At 40.0% G+C, this 20,390-nt stretch overlaps 1 protein-coding gene across 1 annotated transcript in view; it reads left to right on the top strand.

Annotated features, from left to right (window-relative positions):
• The first annotated feature begins 11,567 nt into the window (after positions 1–11,567).
• Positions 11,568–20,390, top strand: part of LOC132160896 (RING1 and YY1-binding protein B-like) — a 30,412-nt gene continuing 21,589 nt past the window's right edge. Inside the window, exons 1-2 of the mRNA XM_059570626.1 lie at positions 11,568–11,943; positions 12,580–12,705. Coding sequence (XP_059426609.1) covers positions 11,918–11,943; positions 12,580–12,705 — 152 coding nt within the window. The 5' untranslated portion in view covers positions 11,568–11,917. The remainder of the gene's footprint in view (positions 11,944–12,579; positions 12,706–20,390) is intronic.

A 20,390-nucleotide genomic window follows, 5' to 3' on the forward strand; every position in this document is an offset into this window, starting at 1 on the left:
CCAAAGACATTGTTTTACTCATAAATTGAAAAACAACATTATAAAAACCTATTGGAAATTCTTAAGAGAACCTATGGCTAAATAGTCTTCCAGGTTTTGACATCACGGCTACAGCACTTTATTCCAGTACAGTTCCTGAAACCAAATTGAGCCATTCAATTTGAGTTTGAAGGTAAGAATATAGAACTAAAATGGAATTAATGAAACTAATTTTTGAATAGAAAAATATATAATATGTGACTCTGGACCACAAAAACAGTCATACAGGTACATTTTTTGAAATTGAGATTTAAACATCTTCTATTACTAATCAAAAATAAAGTTTTGATATATTTGATATATTGAATGATTTTGGGCATAAATGAAAAATCAATCATTTTGACCCATACAATGTATTTTTGTCTATTGCTACAAATATATACAACCCGAATTCCGGAAAAGTTGGGACGTTTTTTAAATTTTAATAAAATGAAAACTAAAGGAATTTCAAATCACATGAGCCAATATTTTATTCACAATAGAACATAGATAACATAGCAAATGTTTAAACTGAGAAATTTTACACTTTTATCCACTTAATTAGCTCATTTAAAATTTAATGCCTGCTACAGGTCTCAAAAAAGTTGGCACGGGGGCAACAAATGGCTAAAAAAGCAAGCAGTTTTGAAAAGATTCAGCTGGGAGAACATCTAGTGATTAATTAAGTTAATTGATATCAGGTCTGTAACATGATTAGCTATAAAAGCTTTGTCTTAGAGAAGCAGAGTCTCTGGTGGGTGAGACTACGGTGGTGGCAGGTGGAGGTGTGGAGTGATGATGGAAGGAAGTAGCGTAGATTCCGGAAGTGATCCGGAAATGGAGGATGTGGATAGTGGAGGCGGCGAGAATGGAAGTAGTAAGTGGAGTGTAGTAGAAAATCGGAAAAGAAAGAAACAATCTTCAGAATCGGGTAGTGAGAAAGGAAATCTCCAGACTAGAAGAAGGAAAGAGGAATATAAGGTATTGTTGAAGTTTGTTGATTCGGTAAATGCGATTAATCCGTTGAAGCTGACGAAAACATTGAAAGAAATGATAGGGACAGTTGAAAGCATTACGACTTTGAGGGATGGCAATCTGTTGTTGTTTTGTAAAGACAGTAGGCAGCAAAAATCAGCTCTGGGTATAAAATCGATGATTGGACATAAGGTGTTGTGCTCGATACCGGAAGAAAAGAATTGGGTTAGAGGTGTTGTAACAGGGATTCCGACAGATGTCACGGAGGAGAAGATTAAAAGAAATATCACGGGAGCAGCAGTAAAGTTTGTTAAACGGCTCAAGTGTGTTAGAAATAACGAGAAGATGGACAGCCTCTCAGTAATGATAAACTTTGATGAAAATAAAATGCCAGAGAAAGTTTATTTAGGATTTGTAAGATATGCAGTAAGACCATACGTTCCTCCGCCGCTAAGATGTTATAAGTGTCAAAAATTCGGTCATGTAGCGGCAGTATGCAGAGGTAAGCAGAGATGTGCGCGGTGTGGAGGTGAACATGAGTACGGCAAATGTGGGCAAGGTGTAAATCCTAAATGCTGCAACTGTGGTGGGGATCATAGTGCAGGATACGGTGGTTGTCAGGTACGGAAAAAGGCAGTCAAGGTTCAAAATGTTAGAACGACAGAAGGAATAACATACGCTGAGGCATTGAAGAAAGTAAACCAGATTCCTAAAACAAATGAAAATATGAATGAAGAAATTCATTCAAAACAACAGAGTAAAGAACAAAGAGATGAAAAGGTAGTAGTGGATGATAAAGTGGCATTTGTAACATTTATCGCTGAAGTAGTGAACTGTTCAGCTCAAACTGAAAGCAGGACTGAAAGAATTAAAATCATTATCAGAGCTGCAGAAAAGTACTTGGATCTGGGGAATGTTACTGTTGACATGATAAATGAAAGGCTCAAGATTCCAACATTAAATAGTCAAGCAGTAAATAGTCAGACAACATGTGGTGGATCTTAATGGTGTTATATATTTTGCAATGGAATGCAAGAAGTTTGATTGCAAATGGACAGGAGTTTAAGAAATTTATAGCAGACCAAGAGAAAGGCCCAGATATTATATGTATACAGGAAACTTGGCTTAAGTCACAATATAACTTTCTAATACATGGATATACTACTATTCGGAGGGATAGACAACAAGGGAATGGAGGTGGAGTAGCTACTTTTATAAAGCAAGGAATCGGGTATAAAACAGTTGAGGTAGATGGGGAAGTAGAAGTTGTGGTGGTGGAAATATGGGAAGGATCAAGGTGTATTAGAGTAATTAATTTTTACAATCCATGTGATAGGTTAAGCAAGGATATTCTAGAAAGTATAGGAGGAAATGAAAGTCAAAAAATGGTGTGGTGTGGTGATTTTAACGCTCATAGTTCAATATGGGGAAGCGCAAAAACAGATTATAATGGTAAGATCATTGAAGATATGCTAGATTGGGGAAGATTAGTGTGCATTAATGATGGAAGTCATACTAGAATTGATTTGAATAAGGGAAGGCATTCGGTATTAGACTTGACAATAGTATCTGAAAGTTTAGCGAGTAAATGTGAATGGAAAGTACTAAAACAAAGTACTGTAGGAAGTGATCATTTTCCTATTTGCAGTAAAGTTGGAGTAGATATAGAACAAAGAGTGGGGGAAAGAATGCCTAGGTGGAGGTTCAAGTCAGCGGATTGGGATAAGTATAAGGAGTTATGTGGAAGCAAAATGAAGGACATTAGTAAATGTATAGAAGATGTTGATGTTTTTAATAATGAAATATGCAAGGTTCTTCAGAGTACAGCTGTAGAAGTAATAGGTAAGAGGAAGGCAGGCAGCAGGAAGAAAGTTATGCCATGGTGGAACGAGGAGTGTAGTGAGGCAACAAAAAGGAGAAATAAAGCACTCAAGAAGGTAAGAAGGTCACTTAATTATAATGATTTAATAAGTTATAAAAGGGCACAAGCTATAGTGAGAAGAGTCATTCGGACATCTAAAAGAAATTATTGGAGGGAATTTTGTAATAGAATAGGGGAAGACATTGAAATAAGTGAGTTATGGAATATGATACGAAAGATGGGAGGGATACAAAGAGATTACAACATACCTGTATTAGAATATAATAATAGACAAATTATATCTGAAAGCGGTAAAGCAGAGGTATTTGCAGAAACATTCGTTAAAATTCATAGTAATTCGAATTTATCAGAGGATGCGAGGAAAACTAGGGACCAGATACTAAGTAAATATCCTCATTTATTGGAGGAAAAGGGACTTTCAGGAAGTACAATGGATTCAGAGTTTAATTTGTACGAATTGAAAAAAGCGCTTGCAGGGGTTAAGCAAACATCTCCAGGCAGAGATGACATTTGTTATGAGATGGTAAAACATTTATCAGAGACAGCATTAGAGACAATTTTGAGGCTTTTTAATAAGGTTTGGGAGTTAGGAAAGTTACCAAATGACTGGAAGCATGGTGTCATAGTGCCAATTCCAAAACCAGGCAAAGATCATACACAGCCAAATAATTATAGACCTATAGCTTTAACGTCTAATCTATGCAAAATAATGGAGCGTATGGTCATGAGTAGATTAGTATATGTCATTGAAAGGGATAATATTTTATCACCTTATCAAAGTGGATTTAGGAAAGGACGTAATACAATGGACTCAGTACTGTGCCTGGAATCTGAAATAAGAAAGGCTCAGGTAAATAAGGAAGCTTTAGTTGGGGTATTTTTTGATGTTGAAAAAGCTTATGACATGATGTGGAAAGAGGGACTTTTAATTAAGTTAGAAAAAATGGAAATTAAAGGAAGAATGTATAACTGGATCAGGGATTTCCTGTTTAACAGAACTATACAAGTAAGAGTAAGTACTGCTTTTTCTCAGATACACACAATAGAGAATGGAACACCTCAGGGAAGCGTTAGTAGTCCAATTCTGTTTAATATTATGATTAACGACATCTTTACAAAGGTTGATAGGGGCATTGGAAGATCTTTATATGCGGATGATGGAGCACTGTGGAAAAGAGGGCGTAATGTAAAGAATGTGGAAAGATGTTTGCAGAATGCCGTTAAAATGGTAGAAAATTGGGCAAATGAATGGGGATTTCGGTTTTCAGTAGATAAAACGCAGGTAATTTGTTTTGCAAAAAGGAAAAGTAACCCTACCATTAACATCAGATTGTATGGACAAGAAGTGAAGCAAACAGCAGTTGTGAGGTTTCTGGGTATATGGATGGATTTGAAATTGAATTTTAGTATGCATATCCAGAAACTGGTTGACAAATGCAAAAAAGCATTAAATATCATGAGGTGTTTAGCAGGAGTTGATTGGGGAGCATGTCGCCAGTCTCTTAAAATAATATATTGTGCTCTAATAAGATCAGCAATAGATTATGGCAGTATGGTATATTGCACTGCATCCAAAACACAACTCGTAAAAATAGAGGCAATTCAGTCACAAGCTTTGCGAGTTTGTTGTGGAGCGTTTAGATCCTCTCCAATAACAGCAGTGCAAGTAGAGATGGGTGTAATGCCTCAAGTAATTCGTAGGCTCAAGTTAAAGATGAGGTATTTTATAAGTATAAAGGGACACTTGGACAGTCACCCAGTTAAAATGGTGTTGGAGGATTGTTGGGAATATGGACATAAAAAGTTATCAAGTTTTGGATGGAAGGCCAGTGAGGAAGCCCGGAGAATGGGATTAAGCGACTTCAATGTTGCTCCTACTATGGCTAGGTCAGCAATTCCTCCTTGGCTTTTCCCAATGCCTTTGATTGATACTCAATTGCTTAAAGAAAAGCATAACAATACAAATGGATTAGGAAATTTTAATATACAGCAATACATTGATCAAAGTTATTATAGTGCAGTTCAAATATACACTGATGGTTCAAAAGATCCAGAATTTGGGAAAACAGCAGTAGCGGTATATATTCCACTTTTTAACATTAGAATAGCAAAAAGAATATCAGATTATCTTTCAGTATTCTCTGCAGAAATTATTGCAATATGTCTAGCACTTCAGTGGATAGAAGAAATCCAACCAACAAGGGTAGTGATATGTACAGATTCTTTATCCGCACTAAATAGCTTGGAAAGTGGAACATCATCAGCAAGGCAAGACATGATAAATGAAGTAATGCAGAGTCTTTACAGAACAAGACAGTATGGACTTCTGGTGAATCTTGTATGGGTTCCATCGCATATGGGTGTGAAAGGAAATGAGGAGGCTGATAATCAGGCTAAACAGGCATTAAATCATTCACAAATTGACATTGAAGTGGCATTAAGTAAAACAGAAATTAAAGTGATAATAGCTAAACAAATACAGGAAATTTGGCAGAAAGAATGGAATGAAGGAAAGAAAGGTAGACATTTTTACTGCATTCAAGGAAAAGTTGGGTCAGAGAGAAGAAGATTCGGAAACCGGAAAGAGGATGTTTTAATAACAAGAATGCGTATTGGACATTGTTTATTAAATCAAAGCTTACAAAGAATTGGTAAACATGAGAATGGAAATTGTGACAAATGTGGGTTAGTTGAAAATATAGAGCATGTCCTTTTAGAATGCGAAGCTTATGAAAGAGAGCGGTCCCAGTTAAGACATGCTTTAAGAAGTGTAGGAATCAATGAGTTGACACTTCAGGTTCTCCTAGGACAAGGTGCTAAACAATCAAGAGTTTATCATGAGTTATTTATATTTTTAAAGGAAACAGGATTATTTAATAGGATTTAAAACTCCATTATGTGTAAATTTTATATGGATATATATATATAATAATTTTTTTTTTTTTTTTTTTTTTTTAAAAGAGTAGATCTAGTTTAAACTTCCTTTCCAAATATGCGCTTCACACTCCATTTCAGTAGGTGGCGGTAATGCACCTTTTAAGTTGGTTTGCCAACCGCCATTAAATCCTAGAAGAAGAAGAAGAAGAAGCAGAGTCTCTCAGAAGTAAAGATGGGCAGAGGCTCTCCAAGGCTCATTTAAAATGGACTATTTCAAAGTGGAATAGTGTTTTATGGTCAGACGAGTCCAAATTTGACATTCTTGTTGGAAATCACGGACGCCGTGTCCTCCGGGCTAAAGAGGAGGGAGACCTTCCAGCATGTTATCAGCGTTCAGTTCAAAAGCCAGCATCTCTGATGGTATGGGGGTGCATAAGTGCATACGGTATGGGCAGCTTGCATGTTTTGGAAGGCTCTGTGAATGCTGAAAGGTATATAAAGGTTTTAGAGCAACATATGCTTCCCTCCAAACAACGTCTATTTCAAGGAAGGCCTTGTTTATTTCAGCAGGACAATGCAAAACCACATACTGCAGCTATAACAACAGCATGGCTTCGTCATAGAAGAGTCCGGGTGCTAACCTGGCCTGCCTGCAGTCCAGATCTTTCACCTATAGAGAACATTTGGCGCATCATTAAACAAAAAATACGTCAAAGACGACCACGAACTCTTCAGCAGCTGGAAATCTATATAAGGTAAGAATGGGACCAAATTCCAACAGCAAAACTCCAGCAACTCATAGCCTCAATGCCCAGACGTCTTCAAACTGTTTTGAAAAGAAAAGGAGATGCTACACCATGGTAAACATGCCCCGTCCCAACTATTTTGAGACCTGTAGCAGAAATTAAAATTGAAATGAGCTCATTTTGTGCATAAAATTTTAAACTTTCTCAGTTTAAACATTTGCTATGTTATCTATGTTCTATTGTGAATAAAATATTGGAATATATATTTGAAAGTCTTTTAGTTTTCATTTTATTAAAATTTAAAAAACGTCCCAACTTTTCCGGAATTCGGGTTGTATATATATATATATATATATATATATATATATATATATATATATATATATATATATATATATATATATATATATATATATATATATATATATATATCACTCAGTTTTTCAGAATGTAATACCTGTTTGGAATTTCCTTAAATTCAAATTCCTTTTCCTGTCCAAATTTAAATTAATTTCAGCTTCCTGTGGCTTATGGCTAATTCAATTTAAAATCCACATCCTTACATGAAAGAGAGCTAATTCTAAATTTTGTTCCAGTCTGATGGCTTTTACACAACTTCCAGGAGTTAGGATGGGATTTTTACCTGTGTCTGCTTGAAGAATAATTTGCAGGGTTCACCGCATCTAAAGTATTTTGTTTAAGGCACTTTTTAATCTGAGGTTATACTACCTATTTACATTCATAACTTAGTATTCGATGTTTGCTTTCCTAGTTTACCTGTGAAATAAAATTATCTCATTACTTGTGTAAGGACTGAAATTCTTTTCACAGCAGTGTGTTATTGTGGTATCATCAATTTCAAATGTACCCACCCTTAAATGGTATGTAAAATAAACAGTGGTTGGCCTAAATGTCAGTCAGACAGTTTAATGTCTAGCTCTGTGAGACTCAGGTCTCCTTGACCACATCGGGTGATTTATAGTCTTCTGGGTAAACTGCTCTTGTCAGAAGTACCACATAAAAGCATTACAAAGTCTCTAAATCTCTCATTCCTTCATCTAAAGGTGACCTATGCTCAAAGAGCTTGATTTGAGTTTTTTCCTGATCAAAAATGTGCCACAATTCTTGGTCTGTCATGCCTGATTGTTTTCAAGTGACTTTGGTTTTAATAAACCATTTAGGAAGGCCTTTAACTTTGAAGAGTGACCATTTGAAAGATAAACGAGTGCTCTACTTTTCAAAGAGAGAAACGACATCTGAAAGTGAGAGCAGCAGAGCTGGCAGCTGAAGCAAAGCATCTCGTTTTCTTGTTTAAAGTTACAGTGCGCCTTTTGAGTTAACAAACCATGGGATTGAGCCTTCCCACCATGCTGCCTGCGTGCATATGCATACTCCCCTGCACGTACACTTAGCTCACAGGCCTTTGTTCTGCAACCTTTTGTGAAGCTTGCCCTGGATTCAGCAAAGCTCTACGCTGTAGAGTGAGACTAAAGGAGTCTTTCTCTCTCACTCTTGTTCTCTCCCCCTTTGCCCCCCAACGCTCAGCCTGGCTTTCTTTGTCATCATTTTTTCAGTCTCTTCACCTGACTTTAGCAGTCTGCCTCTTTCCTTCTTTCTCTAACAAATAAAATACTCACACTCAGAGTGTTTGCCAGCATTTGGTGGGATAATCTACCTTCCTCAAGATTTGGCTGCGCTTCTCCTTATCACTATGGGCTCATCAGAGCTTAAGCAGCTCTTGGATCTCTACCAGAGTGAGAGAACCACTTTCCAAACAGGAACTCTTATGGAGACATTCCTTGTATGGAAAAGGAAATCATGTCCTCCATTTCCCCCCCAAATTCTCCAAGAGCACATATGCACACACATATGAAAAAATGCCTCGCTATTTAATCTCTGAGAATTACTTTGAGTGTGTATATCAAAACATATGTGCACTTTTTGTGCGACTTATGCATTGCATTGTCCATAAACTGTTTTACTATTTTTTCCAGTGTATATTACTGCATTATGTGATAAACAAGTTAGGTCAAAAGTAATATAAATGTAATCAGAAAGTAGTCTGATTATAATATGCAATGGATTACATTGCTATCTACAGTTTTTGGCATGGAATTTGAAATCAGTATTGGAAAACAATTTGTAAGTATGCTGTAAAAATATGTTTTGCTTCACTAAACTCTTGCCACAAATCAAAGTCATGGGTGATAATGTGGGATCCTAAAATAATGTGTATTTCAAGTACACTTATCGATGAAGCCCTTCATTTGGTAACGTGCCAAATGAGAGCTCAGGCAAGATTTTGTTTTCAATCAGTCAGTGCTCTGGAAAAAAAAAAACTTAAAAATTCCTAGTGTCAGTGCCAGATATGCATATATGGTCAACCGCATTTGTCTCAAGAGAGAACAGGGATTGTAAGTAGCTCAAATGTGTCATCGAACACTGTGTTTACTGATCAGTGAAAATGCATTTGAAGTCCAACACAAGCGTATGCACACACAATGAGTTTAGCCAACAAGAAGCAGCCCTAGGGGAGGCAGCCAGATGTGTTTTATCTGTAAGGTTAAAGGTCAAGTAGAACAAATTGCATAAACTCATTCCCAGTAGCAAGAAAACTTTCCAAAGGGCTGCAGAAATGCATCCGATTCTTTCTTCTGGCTTCAACAACATTAAATACTGAATTAACAGGCCGATCTTTTCTTCTTTATCATGTCTCCTTAGCTTATACCAAAAGAAAGAAAAAGTACTGCAAAGTGTTAAGTGAAACAGACTTGAAAATGGCAGCAAAGGTCAGAGTTGTGCATCAGAGGTAACTGTCAAATTACTGGTTCGAAACTAATCAGGAAACATGAACCAAACACAAACAAAATGATAGAAATCCAGAGGTCGACCCGTTTTTGTCCTTGAGCCAGGCATATAGTGCGCTTTTATTTTTAGGATACATTGGCCCCCTCTGATTAAATTGATTCATAATGTGTTTAATTTACCCTGGAAACAAACATTTTAAATGAATTTAAAAAGCAAGCAGTTCAAATAAAAGTGGCTTTTATGCTATGCAGCACTTTTCAAAGCCCTGTTTTTATAGGAAACGTTTTTTTGTTTGTTTGTTTTTTGTTTTTTTGTGATTATGGTGTCAATATATGAATACTTGAAAATTCACTAATAAGCATTTATTTATTTATTATATGCACAAATAAGATTAGAAAGTTGAATAATCTTTAGTTCTCACTTTTCTTTCTTTGTTAAAACTTCCTCTTTGTTAAAACTCATGTATCCAAACACTGTGGGCTTTTAGAATGCATCATCAAATAAAGGTTGACCGGCCACACTGAGAACAGAAAGAAACCATGTTCTCAGTTTTGGTCGATTCCATCTGTTTGCTAGATAGTTCTGATTGCTGTGTTCATCTGAGTCATCTTTACTCCCACATCACATCTCATCATTCGTGAGACAGCACGTAAAAGCTCAAATCTGTGACATCAATCTGGTACCACAAAGGTGACAGCCAAATGTACTGTTCTAATTTTAATCAAAGGATTGCTCATCTAAATTAAGGATCTGACAGGTTCTTACAACTTTTCTCCAAGTTCTTTGCATTCAGTTATGAAGACAGAGCGTGAACTTGGTTTGTAAGCTCAGGTAATCAGTGCTGTGCAATATTTCATATTCGCCTAATGGGACTAAAAACACTTTGACAGCATCTGTGTTGTATTTTGTATTTACAATTGTGTGATTCTTGTATCATTTTCATGTTCATACTTCACTGGCCTTTGAAGTTCTTGGATTTTCCGAACCTTAGATGTTTGTATTCTTAACAGTCCTGGATATTGTAAGGAACCATCTGCAAAGAGTTCCAGATCAAACATCCAATCAACATCAGCCGGTAATAAACTTACGAGTCTGTCAAGAAGTTGCAACAGAGACCCAGCAGCACATGGAGAGAAAAGGGGGCACAAAGGGGCTGGAACCCCGGAGAGCAGCTAATGATTCACATTTCATATCCCCCCATACAGGGGCCCTCGTGTCTGCCATGAGGGGCCTCTTCGAGGGTTTGTTTTCACTGTGCAATCCAAAATAAATGGAGGCCGCAGATGAGGACTGGACACTTGAGAAATTGAAATCATGAAGTCCATGAGAAAAACACTAAAAACACTCATATCATTGTCTCTTGCTCGTTATGTGTGTTCCCTTCACAATCTCTTTGGCTGTGTGTGTTTCACAAGAGAAACAGGTGAGGTAAATTGTGTTTATACTCAGGACGTCTTGTATCCTCCATAAGACCACAGTTTATTTTGGCACAATTTAGATTCTGGTCATGCTTGTCAAAGTAGATAAAAAGCCATGATTTACAAAATGTCAGTATGCTTATGTCAGTGACAACAAAACTCCATTGGCTCTCATTCATTAACAAGTGCAGCATTTTAAGCTCAGTCACACTAAATTTAAAATATTATTTCTAAATCCATCTTATGAATAACTGATCCATACATGTTTCTTTTTTTATGTTTTTGAGACCATCATTTTTTTTATCAAAATGTCATAAATTTGTGACATATAACCATTCCCCCCCCCCCCCCCCCCCCCCACATAATTAGTTTCATATGTCACCATTACTGGAAAAACTGTTGTCATTTCCATTAACTCGTGACTTTACTAATGAGCCAAATATGATAATATTACTTTCTGATCATTTAGATAGCCTACGAAAAACAACTTTCCATAAGAAATAAGATAATTAACAAGTTTCTTCATACCAGTTGTAAGACACTCAAAAATAAAAAATAAGATCTGTGTTACCAAATTCCTTGCACTGAGATGCTTCAAGGCTTAAAACTGGTAGGTGATCATTTGATCCCTCCATTTCCATTTTTTGGGGTTTTTATATGGTTAAATGATTACATTGTCGGAGATGGTAAACCATAAGACAAAGTAAACGCCTTGGGTCATTTCAGTATTAAGGTGTCCCAAGTTGAACTTGACATTGCTTCCCAAACAGCCCAATCCAACGCACTACGCACACTCCCCGGACTGCCACTGATATATAGCAGAGTCATTCAGTCATCGAGTCAGTCTTTCACTACTGCTTTCTTTCACCTCGACAGGCACACCGTCTAATTAAGTTTGGCAATCGGAGAGAAGTGTAGTACTATTACTCTATCCGTGCCGATTATTTCTGAGCTGGCGAGACTTTTAAACCGACGACAGCGGTGATTGGGCAGCGCAGTCACGGGATCCGCAGTCTCTTCGCCCTGCCTAGAGTCAGTCAGTCAGTCAGTCAGGGGAAGGCGAGTCTGCCTGCAAGCGCTTCTCTCTGTGTGGATCCACCAGACGCAGACATACACGCTCACAAGGACCTTCACACACAATTATTGTTAATTGCTGAACCCTTTTCGTTCTTTTGAGAGTCCGTTTTTCCACCATGGGCGACAAAAAGAGCCCGACCAGGTAAGAAAGCGTCAACAGTCTGTAGTTTCCGTGGCGATTTTAGTGTCCGCGCGGCTGTGTTATTCGCTCGGTGGATACCCCGATGCTTTTCTCGAGGAGCGTTTCTCCTTTCTCTCAGAAACAAACGCAGCTATGGCGGCTTTCTCTTCTTCACAGATAACTCTAAACACGACTCGGTGCCTCTCAGACAAAGAGATTTTTTTTTCCTACGGGATACGCCTGGCCTCTTCGGACGCGGTTTTTAATCGAAGTTCGCCGTTAAATGGACGGTTTTTGACATTCAATTTCACGCCGTTCACCGACGCGATATCATTAGCTCGCTGGCTAACGCTAGCAGCCATGCCCGCGGACACCAATCTAGACCCTTTAAGTGTATTATATCTGTGTTAAGCCCGGTGAATATGAGCTACGGAGAATAACTGTGGCTAGTAAACTTAGCTGGTTAGCGTGTATTTCCAGTATTTTCCGGTTCTAATAAACCGTCCTCGCATGTCATGGCTCGGATTTTCTGTCACTTTTCTTTGCCACTTCGGTTACGTTAAACGCATTCGACACAGTGTTTGTCAAGGTGTAGGATGTTAGGGGCCAAACGTGGGAGCTGACCTTAATAATTTGGACTTCTTTTTGTTGTTTAAGGCCAAAAAGACAAGCCAAACCGACAGCGGACGACGGATTTTGGGACTGTAGTGTGTGCACTTTCAGAAACAGTGCCGAAGCCTTCAAATGCAGCATCTGTGATGTACGGAAGGGCACGTCTACCAGGTATGGGCATTTACGCTGGACCTCTGCAGCATTGCGTTCCTGATCTCATCAATAATGTAGCTGATTTCGATGCTTTACTTGTTGATTTGCTGTTTAAGATTCATAGAAACGCCAGTCCTCTCATGCAAGTTAAATGTCATTTATTCAGTATGATGACTGGCACTAGATTGAATTTGGCAGCCAGCCTATGCAGTCATTGCAGTGGCAGGCAAACTTTCTTTGTCTTGCATTAGCTCGAACACAATTTATTGCTTTGGATTTGCGTGCAAATGCTTTGACTGCAGCTCCGTGGTCATGCATGCTTGCTGCAGTGTTTGCATGTGTGGCTCCAGTCAGATTTGCCATTGAACGTTGTGGCTGGCATTTGTTGGGTTTGATCAAAAGTGTTTGATGTCTGGGTGTGTTTATATGCTGTCAAGCTATTATAGAGATGTTTGCTGTTCAGATCCAGAGCAGGAAATACATTTTCTTTGGTTTTTCTTGTCTTTTTAATGTGGTTGAAACAGTTTAAAGGTCAATCAGATGTCAGAAATTCTTGTTCTGTCTTCAGGATGTGACGCTTGTGTTGTAACAGGTTTGTAAGTGAAACAGTTTCTGCTTGATTTAAGAATTAGCGTAACATGCTACCCATTTGTAATAACAGTTTAGCTAAGAGCAAAGAATCAGACGTTAATGTTGTCTTTCTGGTTTGTCTAATTGGATGACTGCATTGCTCTAATATCTGTGCCGTTCGGTTGGAAGCTGTCACTAACAGGTCTAGGTGTGCTCATGAAGGTCATTTAATCAAGTGCTTATCATTCTTTAAACGGGAAGACTGTACGTTTTGGAGGTCACCCTTATTTGACCCCTAGTTCAGGATGTCTGGTTGGTTTATGATAGCGGCATAGATACATCCTTGCGCTACCTATGATATACCTCAAAAAATGTACTACTGTTAAACAATTTAACCATGTGGAACAACTTTATTTTTATCTACAGCACCTTAACGATACCTGGCTCACAGTTCTCTGCCATTTTTTTTTTTTTTTTATATTTTTATTTATAAAAAATGTTTTGCTCTTCATCAGAGTGCCTCCTGGCTGGACACTTTACTATTTCTTGACGGAACTTTAACATCCATAGAAGCTTTCCATAGCAGGTTTTTATTTTTATATATTTATACAATGTTCCTCACATTCTTAACATCACTGTTCACCAAAAGGTTTTTGGGAACCCTAAATCTAATCTTTAATTTAATTTCTGTGAAAACTCCCTTTTTTTTTATGAGTGACCGTGTTTTGCATGCTGTATCGCGGGGGAAGTATGTTGAAAATATTTTAAGTACGGTAAATGGGGAGACATCCAAAATGTGCAGTACTGGGGTACTCCAAAACCAGGATTGAGAACCGTTGATTAAATCAACAAATGAATGTTCAGTTTGCCTGAAATGCCATCGTGGTCATATTCCTGTAAGCGAATGTAGCTTTCTACCCTCAGTTACGTTTGTTCTACGTCTGTCTGTGATGCGCTGTGTTTGTTATGATGTGTGAACCCGCCAACACTTCTCATCAGCTGACTGATGTGGTGTCTTCAGCAATGAGTAATATGCAGCCGCATGCAGGAATCCCCATGCTCTAACCTTTTCATTTGCTCTTTTACACCCAGTGCTTTCCTGACATTTGGGGGAAAGAGGAGGTGTTGGGAGAAGTCAGACACTCCAAAACAGCGTATTTGTCAATAGCGATTATTTCGTTAATTCCCTTTCGAAACCGAGCACAGCTCATGGATCTGTTTGCTGAAAGCAGGCACATTTACATGTACATTTGTGGTAATGACAGGAAATGATGCCATGCATGTTGGAAACCCCTTGTCTCACTCTTGCTGGCAGAAGCCCAGCTCCTATCAGTCTGCTAAATAGAAATCGCACAGTATTGCTGATGAGAGCCGCTCTGTCTGTTTGATCTGTGCTGTCAAGCTTTGATGGATGCGATTGTTTGCTGATGTAAGAAGCCTGGCTCCCTTTGTAATGAGGACTAATTAGCCATCTTGTCCACGTTTGATGTATTCCAGTGGTGCACGGGAGGGAGCACAGGGTGCTTGCAGAGAAACGATGCGCTCTTTTACAAGTGTGCAGCCGTTTATGCTCCCATCTCAGCACCTTTTATCTCTGTTCCCCCTCAATGAATGGGTCTCTGTGGTGTTGATAACGCATTCCACTCACCAATTATTTTATCTTTGTTGGTCTTTGGAGTTCAAAGAATGCAGAGACCCCCTGAGCAAGGATGCTTGTAGATTAGCAGTGCATGTTTTTTTGTCATGTAAAGAAGGTCTGTTTAAAGCGCCAAGATTGTTGCGGAGCTTTATCTGATTCCTGAGCACTTTGGATTCGAGCTGATCGATTTTTTTTAATATTGCGTGAACTTGGCTGATGTGGACTTAAGATGTTTATTAAAGGCAAATTTTAGGGAAAATGTTAACTGAGCATAACAGAGTCTCTTTTGCCGCTCGACTGTGCAAATTAAGTGTTGAATGAATTATATGCATGGCTTTCATGCTCGTGTATTCGCAACTTGCAGGATTGTATGAGTTGGATGACATCTTTGCTGGAGGGCATGTCTCTGTTTTTCCCCATACAGCAGCTGCACACTTCATGGACTCATTCACTTTGTGTTTCCATGGCAGTAGAGGTTATCCAGGGTCATGCTACTGTCAACCCAGCAGAAATTTGTACTGCATCACTGTGAGCTTGTTGCGTGATATGCAAGTAGTTGTTTGGTCTGTATGTTATTGGTGAGGTTGCACTTTTTGGATTTAAGCTAATCAGAATTAAAAAAACACTCTCAAGCCCAAAGGAAAGCCTAGAACCATCTCCTTTCCTCTTAGCCCATCAAAATCAAATGCCTTCAAGCAGCATTCCTTGCAGATCATGTTTTAATATTACAGTGGAATCCTGAGAACAGAAGTGAAGAATATGACACCTTGCTTCAGTATCAGGTTCTGTGGTCGTTGTGTTCCAAGATGCATATCAGTCACCCACAGGTTTGAGGGAAGAATCCATTAGGAGATTCTTAAGTTGATTGATGTGCCGGATCGGGGGAAGTGTAATTTGGCCTTCGCGGTTACCTTGATCTTCAATGCTGGGGTACTTCTACTTCCCCTGAAGCTCCTTGCCAGGTCCCAGCCAAAGTTTTTCCTCCGTTACACAAGTGTCCAAGTAATTTTTTTCCCCTTCTTTTTTCAAATTAGGCTAATCAAATGCAAAACCACAAGAAACATTTTACCAAATTTTGTGAAGTGAATATGATTTTGAATGTCAATTTGTTCAAGTCTGCTTTATTGTCAATTTCCACATGTACAGTTAATACAGAGAATCGAAATTGCATTACTCTCAGACCCCGGCGCATACAGATAAAATTAACATTAAAGCCTAAAAATCTAGATCAAATATAAAATGTAGATACAACTATAGAATAAGGGAATGTAAAAAAAAAAAAAAAAAAAAAAAGGGGGCATATAATAAAATTTAAAATAAAGTTAAATAAAGCAGCGCAAGGCACATGACGGATATAGTGCAAATCAATGAAGTGAACAACAGTGCAGATAAAAGATTTTTAGTGGGAAAAAATCCCTTATTAAAAATACCTCATTAAGTCTGATTAAAGTGACAAGTGACAAAGGGCTCAAGAGCAGTTATTTTATTTAACTGACTGATGAGGTAGTGGAATGACATCAGTTCCATGCTGATTGAGGTAGTGAGCAGACCAATGCTGCACAAAGTGACTAGTGCATGCCATCATATAATTAGTGTGTGTGTGTGGGTGGGGGTGGGGTGGGGGGTTCATAGTTCAGTGGTGCCTGGGGCAGAAGAGGGGAGGGGGGGCAAGTTCGGGAGGGAGTTCAGCTTCCTGACAGCCTGATGGATGAAGCTGTCCTTCAGTCTGCTGGTCCTGGCCTGGAGACTCCGCAGTCTCCTCCCTGATGGTAGCAGGCTGAAGACGCTGTGTGAATGGTGAGTGGGATCACCTGTGATGCAGAGGGCTTTGCGGGTGAGATGTGTTCCATAAATGTCCTGGAGGGAGGGGAGAGAGACACCAGTGATCTTCTCAGCTGCTCTCACTATGCGTTGCAGAGTCTTTCAGCAGGACGCGTTGCAGGTGCCATACCACACAGTGATGTAGCTCGTAAGGATGCTCTTGATAGTGCCTCTGTAGAAGGTGTACATGATGGGGGCCGGGGCTCTGGCTCTCCTCAGTTTGCGGAGGAAGTAGAGACGCTGTTGTGATTTCTTGGCCAGTGCTGCGGTGTTTTCGGTCCAGGAGAGGTCCTCTGTGATGTGCACACCCAGGAACTTGGTGTTGCTCACTCTCTCCACAGTCACACCGTTGATGGTTAGAGGAGCGTGCTGAGTGTGTGCTCTCCTGAAGTCTACAACAATCTCCTTTGTCTTCTCCACGTTCAGAGAGAGATTTTTTTCACTGCACCACTTGGCCAGACGGCTCACCTCACTCCTGTACAGTCGTGGCCAAAAGTTTTGAGAATTACATAAATATTGGAAATTGGAAAAGTTGCTGCTTAAGTTTTTATAATAGCAATTTGCATATACTCCAGAATGTTATGAAGAGTGATCAGATGAATTGCATAGTCCTTCTTTGCCATGAAAATTAACTTTATCCCAAAAAAACCTTTCCACTGCATTTCATTGCTGTCATTAAAGGACCTGCTGAGATCATTTCAGTAATGTGAGAATGTCGACGAGCACAAGGCTGGAGATCATTATGTCAGGCTGATTGGGTTAGAATGGCAGACTTGACATGTTAAAAGGAGGGTGATGCTTGAAATCATTGTTCTTCCATTGTTAATCATGGTGACCTGCAAAGAAACGCGTGCAGCCATCATTGCATTGCATAAAAATGGCTTCACAGGCAAGGATATTGTGGCTACTGAGATTGCACCTAAATCAACAATTTATAGGATCATCAAGAACTTCGAGGAAAGAGGTTCAATTCTTGTAAAGAAGGCTTCAGGGCGTCCAAGAAAGTGCAGCAAGCGCCAGGATCGTCTCCTAAAGAGGATTCAGCTGCGGGATCGGAGTGCCACCAGTGCAGGCATGTGTGAGCGCATCAGTGAGGCGAAGACTTTTGGAAGATGGCCTGGTGTCAAAAAGGGCAGCAAAGAAGTATAGTGAATGGACTGCTGAGGACTGGGGCAAAGTCATATTCTCCGATGAAGCCCCTTTCTGATTGTTTGGGGCATCTGGAAAAAGGCTTGTCCGGAGAAGAAAAGGTGAGCGCTACCATCAGTCCTGTGTCATGCCAACAGTAAAGCATCCTGACACCATTCATGTGTGGGGTTGCTTCTCATCCAAGGGAGTGGGCTCATTCACAATTCTGCCCAAAAACACAGCCATGAATAAAGAATGGTACCAAAACACCCTCCAACAGCAACTTCTTCCAACAATCCAACAACAGTTTGGTGAAGAACAATGCATTTTCCAGCACGATGGAGCACCATGCCATAAGGCAAAAGTGATAACTAAGTGGCTCGGGGACCAGAATGTTGAAATTTTGGGTCCATGGCCTGGAAACTCCCCAGATCTTAATCCCATTGAGAACTTGTGGTCAATCCTCAAGAGGCGGATGGACAAACAAAAACCCACTAATTTTGACAAACTCCAAGAAGTGATTATGAAAGAATGAGAGCATGCCCATTTGAATTGCAGAGGTCCTGAAAAAGAAGGGCCAACACTGCAAATACTGACTATTTGCATAAATGTCATGTAATTGTCAATAAAAGCCTTTGAAACGTATGAAGTGCTTGTAATTATATTTCAGTACATCACAGAAATAACTGAAACAAAGATCTAAAAGCAGTTTAGCAGCAAACTTTTTGAAAACTAATATTTATGTAATTCTCAAAACTTTTGGCCACGACTGTAGTTTGTCTCATCCTTGTTGCTAATGAGACCCACCACAGTCGTGTCATCTGCAAACTTAATAAAGAGGTTGGAGTTGTGTGAAGGTGTGCAGTCATGGGTCAGCAGAGTGAAGAGGAGGGGGCTCAGCACACATCCTTGGGGGGCCCCAGTGTTCAGTGTGATGATGCTGGATGTGTTGCTGCCGACCCGTACTGCCTGAGGTCTTCCAGTCAGAAAGTCCAACAACCAGTTGCACTGCGAAGTGTTGAGCCCCAGCTGAATCAGTTTGTAAATGAGCTGTTGAGGGATGATTGTGTTGAATGCTGAACTGAAGTCTATGAACAGCATTCTGACATATGAGTCCTTTTTGTCCAGATGTGCGAGAGCTGAGTGGAGAGTAGTGGCGATGGCATCATCGGTCGACCGGTTGGACCGATATGCAAACTGTAAGGGCTCCAGGGAGGGGGGGAGGGCAGACTTGATGTGGTGCATGACTAGCTGTTCAAAGCACTTCATGAGGATTGGGGTAAGTGCAACAGGACGGTAGTCATTGAAGCAGATGGAGATGGCTTCTTCGGAACTGGAATGATGGTTGTAGTTTTGAAGCATGTGGGAACAACAGCCTGACTCAGTGAGATGTTGAAAATGTCTGTGAAGACATCAGTGAGTTCTGCTGCACAGTCTTTCAGTACACGCTCAGGGATGTTGCCAGGACCCGGAGCTTTGCGTGCATTGATCCTGCTGAAGGATCTCCTCACGCTGTCTGAGGTCAGCGTCATCACCTGGTCGCCGGGAGGAGGTGGAGTCTTCTGTGCAGTGGTGCTGTTCTGTTGGTCAAAGCGAGCGAAGAAGGTGTTCAGCTCGTTCAGTAGAGAGATGTTGCTGTCACAGGTCCGTGGTGGGGGCTTTGTAGTCCGTAATGGCCTGTATCCCCTGCCACAGGTTCCTAGTGTCTCTGCTGTCGCTGAATTGATGAGCTATCCTCCTGGAGTGCTGTCTCTTAGCCTCTCTGATGCCACGGGACAGGTTGGCCCTAGCTGTTCTCAGGCCCACCTCATCTCCAGCTCTGAAGGCAGCGTTCCGTGTCTTCAGGAGTCTGTAGACCTCCCCTGTCATCCATGGCTTCTGGTTGGCCCGGACAGTGATGGTTTTTGTTTGTTTGTTTTCATCAATACACTTGTTGGTGTAGGCAGTGACAGTCTCTGAGTACTCCTGGAGGTCAGTGGTGTTATTGCATGTGGCAGCCTGCTTAAACATGTCCCAGTCAGTTGAAGCAGTCAGTGTTGAAGCAGTCTTGAAGAACCTCTGATGATCCTTCTGGCCACAATTTAATCTGTTTGTAAACTGGTTTGGCGATTTGGAGGTGGGGGAGGGGGAGGGCTTTGTAAGCTCCTCTCTGTGTGGTGTAAACAAAGTCCAAAATGTTATTACCTCGTGTTGGAAAGTTAATGTGTTGGTGTATTTTTGGAAACACACTCTTTAGGTCAGCATGGTTGAAATCCCCAGCTATGATGAGAAAAGCATCGGGGTGTGCTGTCTGCTGCTCACTGATGTGCTGGTACAGTTCATTTAGTGCATCGTTCATGTTGCTGATGATGTTGAACGGGGGAATATACCCCGAAATGAGCAATATAGCAGTATATTCCCTCAGCAGATAGAACGGCCGGCACTTAATAATCATAAACTCCACCAGGGGTGAGCAGTGTTTGCTGATCACAACAGTATCGCGGCACCACACGTCATTGATGTAAACACAAAGCCCGCCGCCGCGGGTTTTTCCTCCCGCGACGAG

Source organism: Carassius carassius, chromosome 17 (genome assembly GCF_963082965.1).
Source record: "Carassius carassius chromosome 17, fCarCar2.1, whole genome shotgun sequence".
Classification (NCBI taxonomy): Eukaryota; Metazoa; Chordata; class Actinopteri; order Cypriniformes; family Cyprinidae; genus Carassius; species Carassius carassius.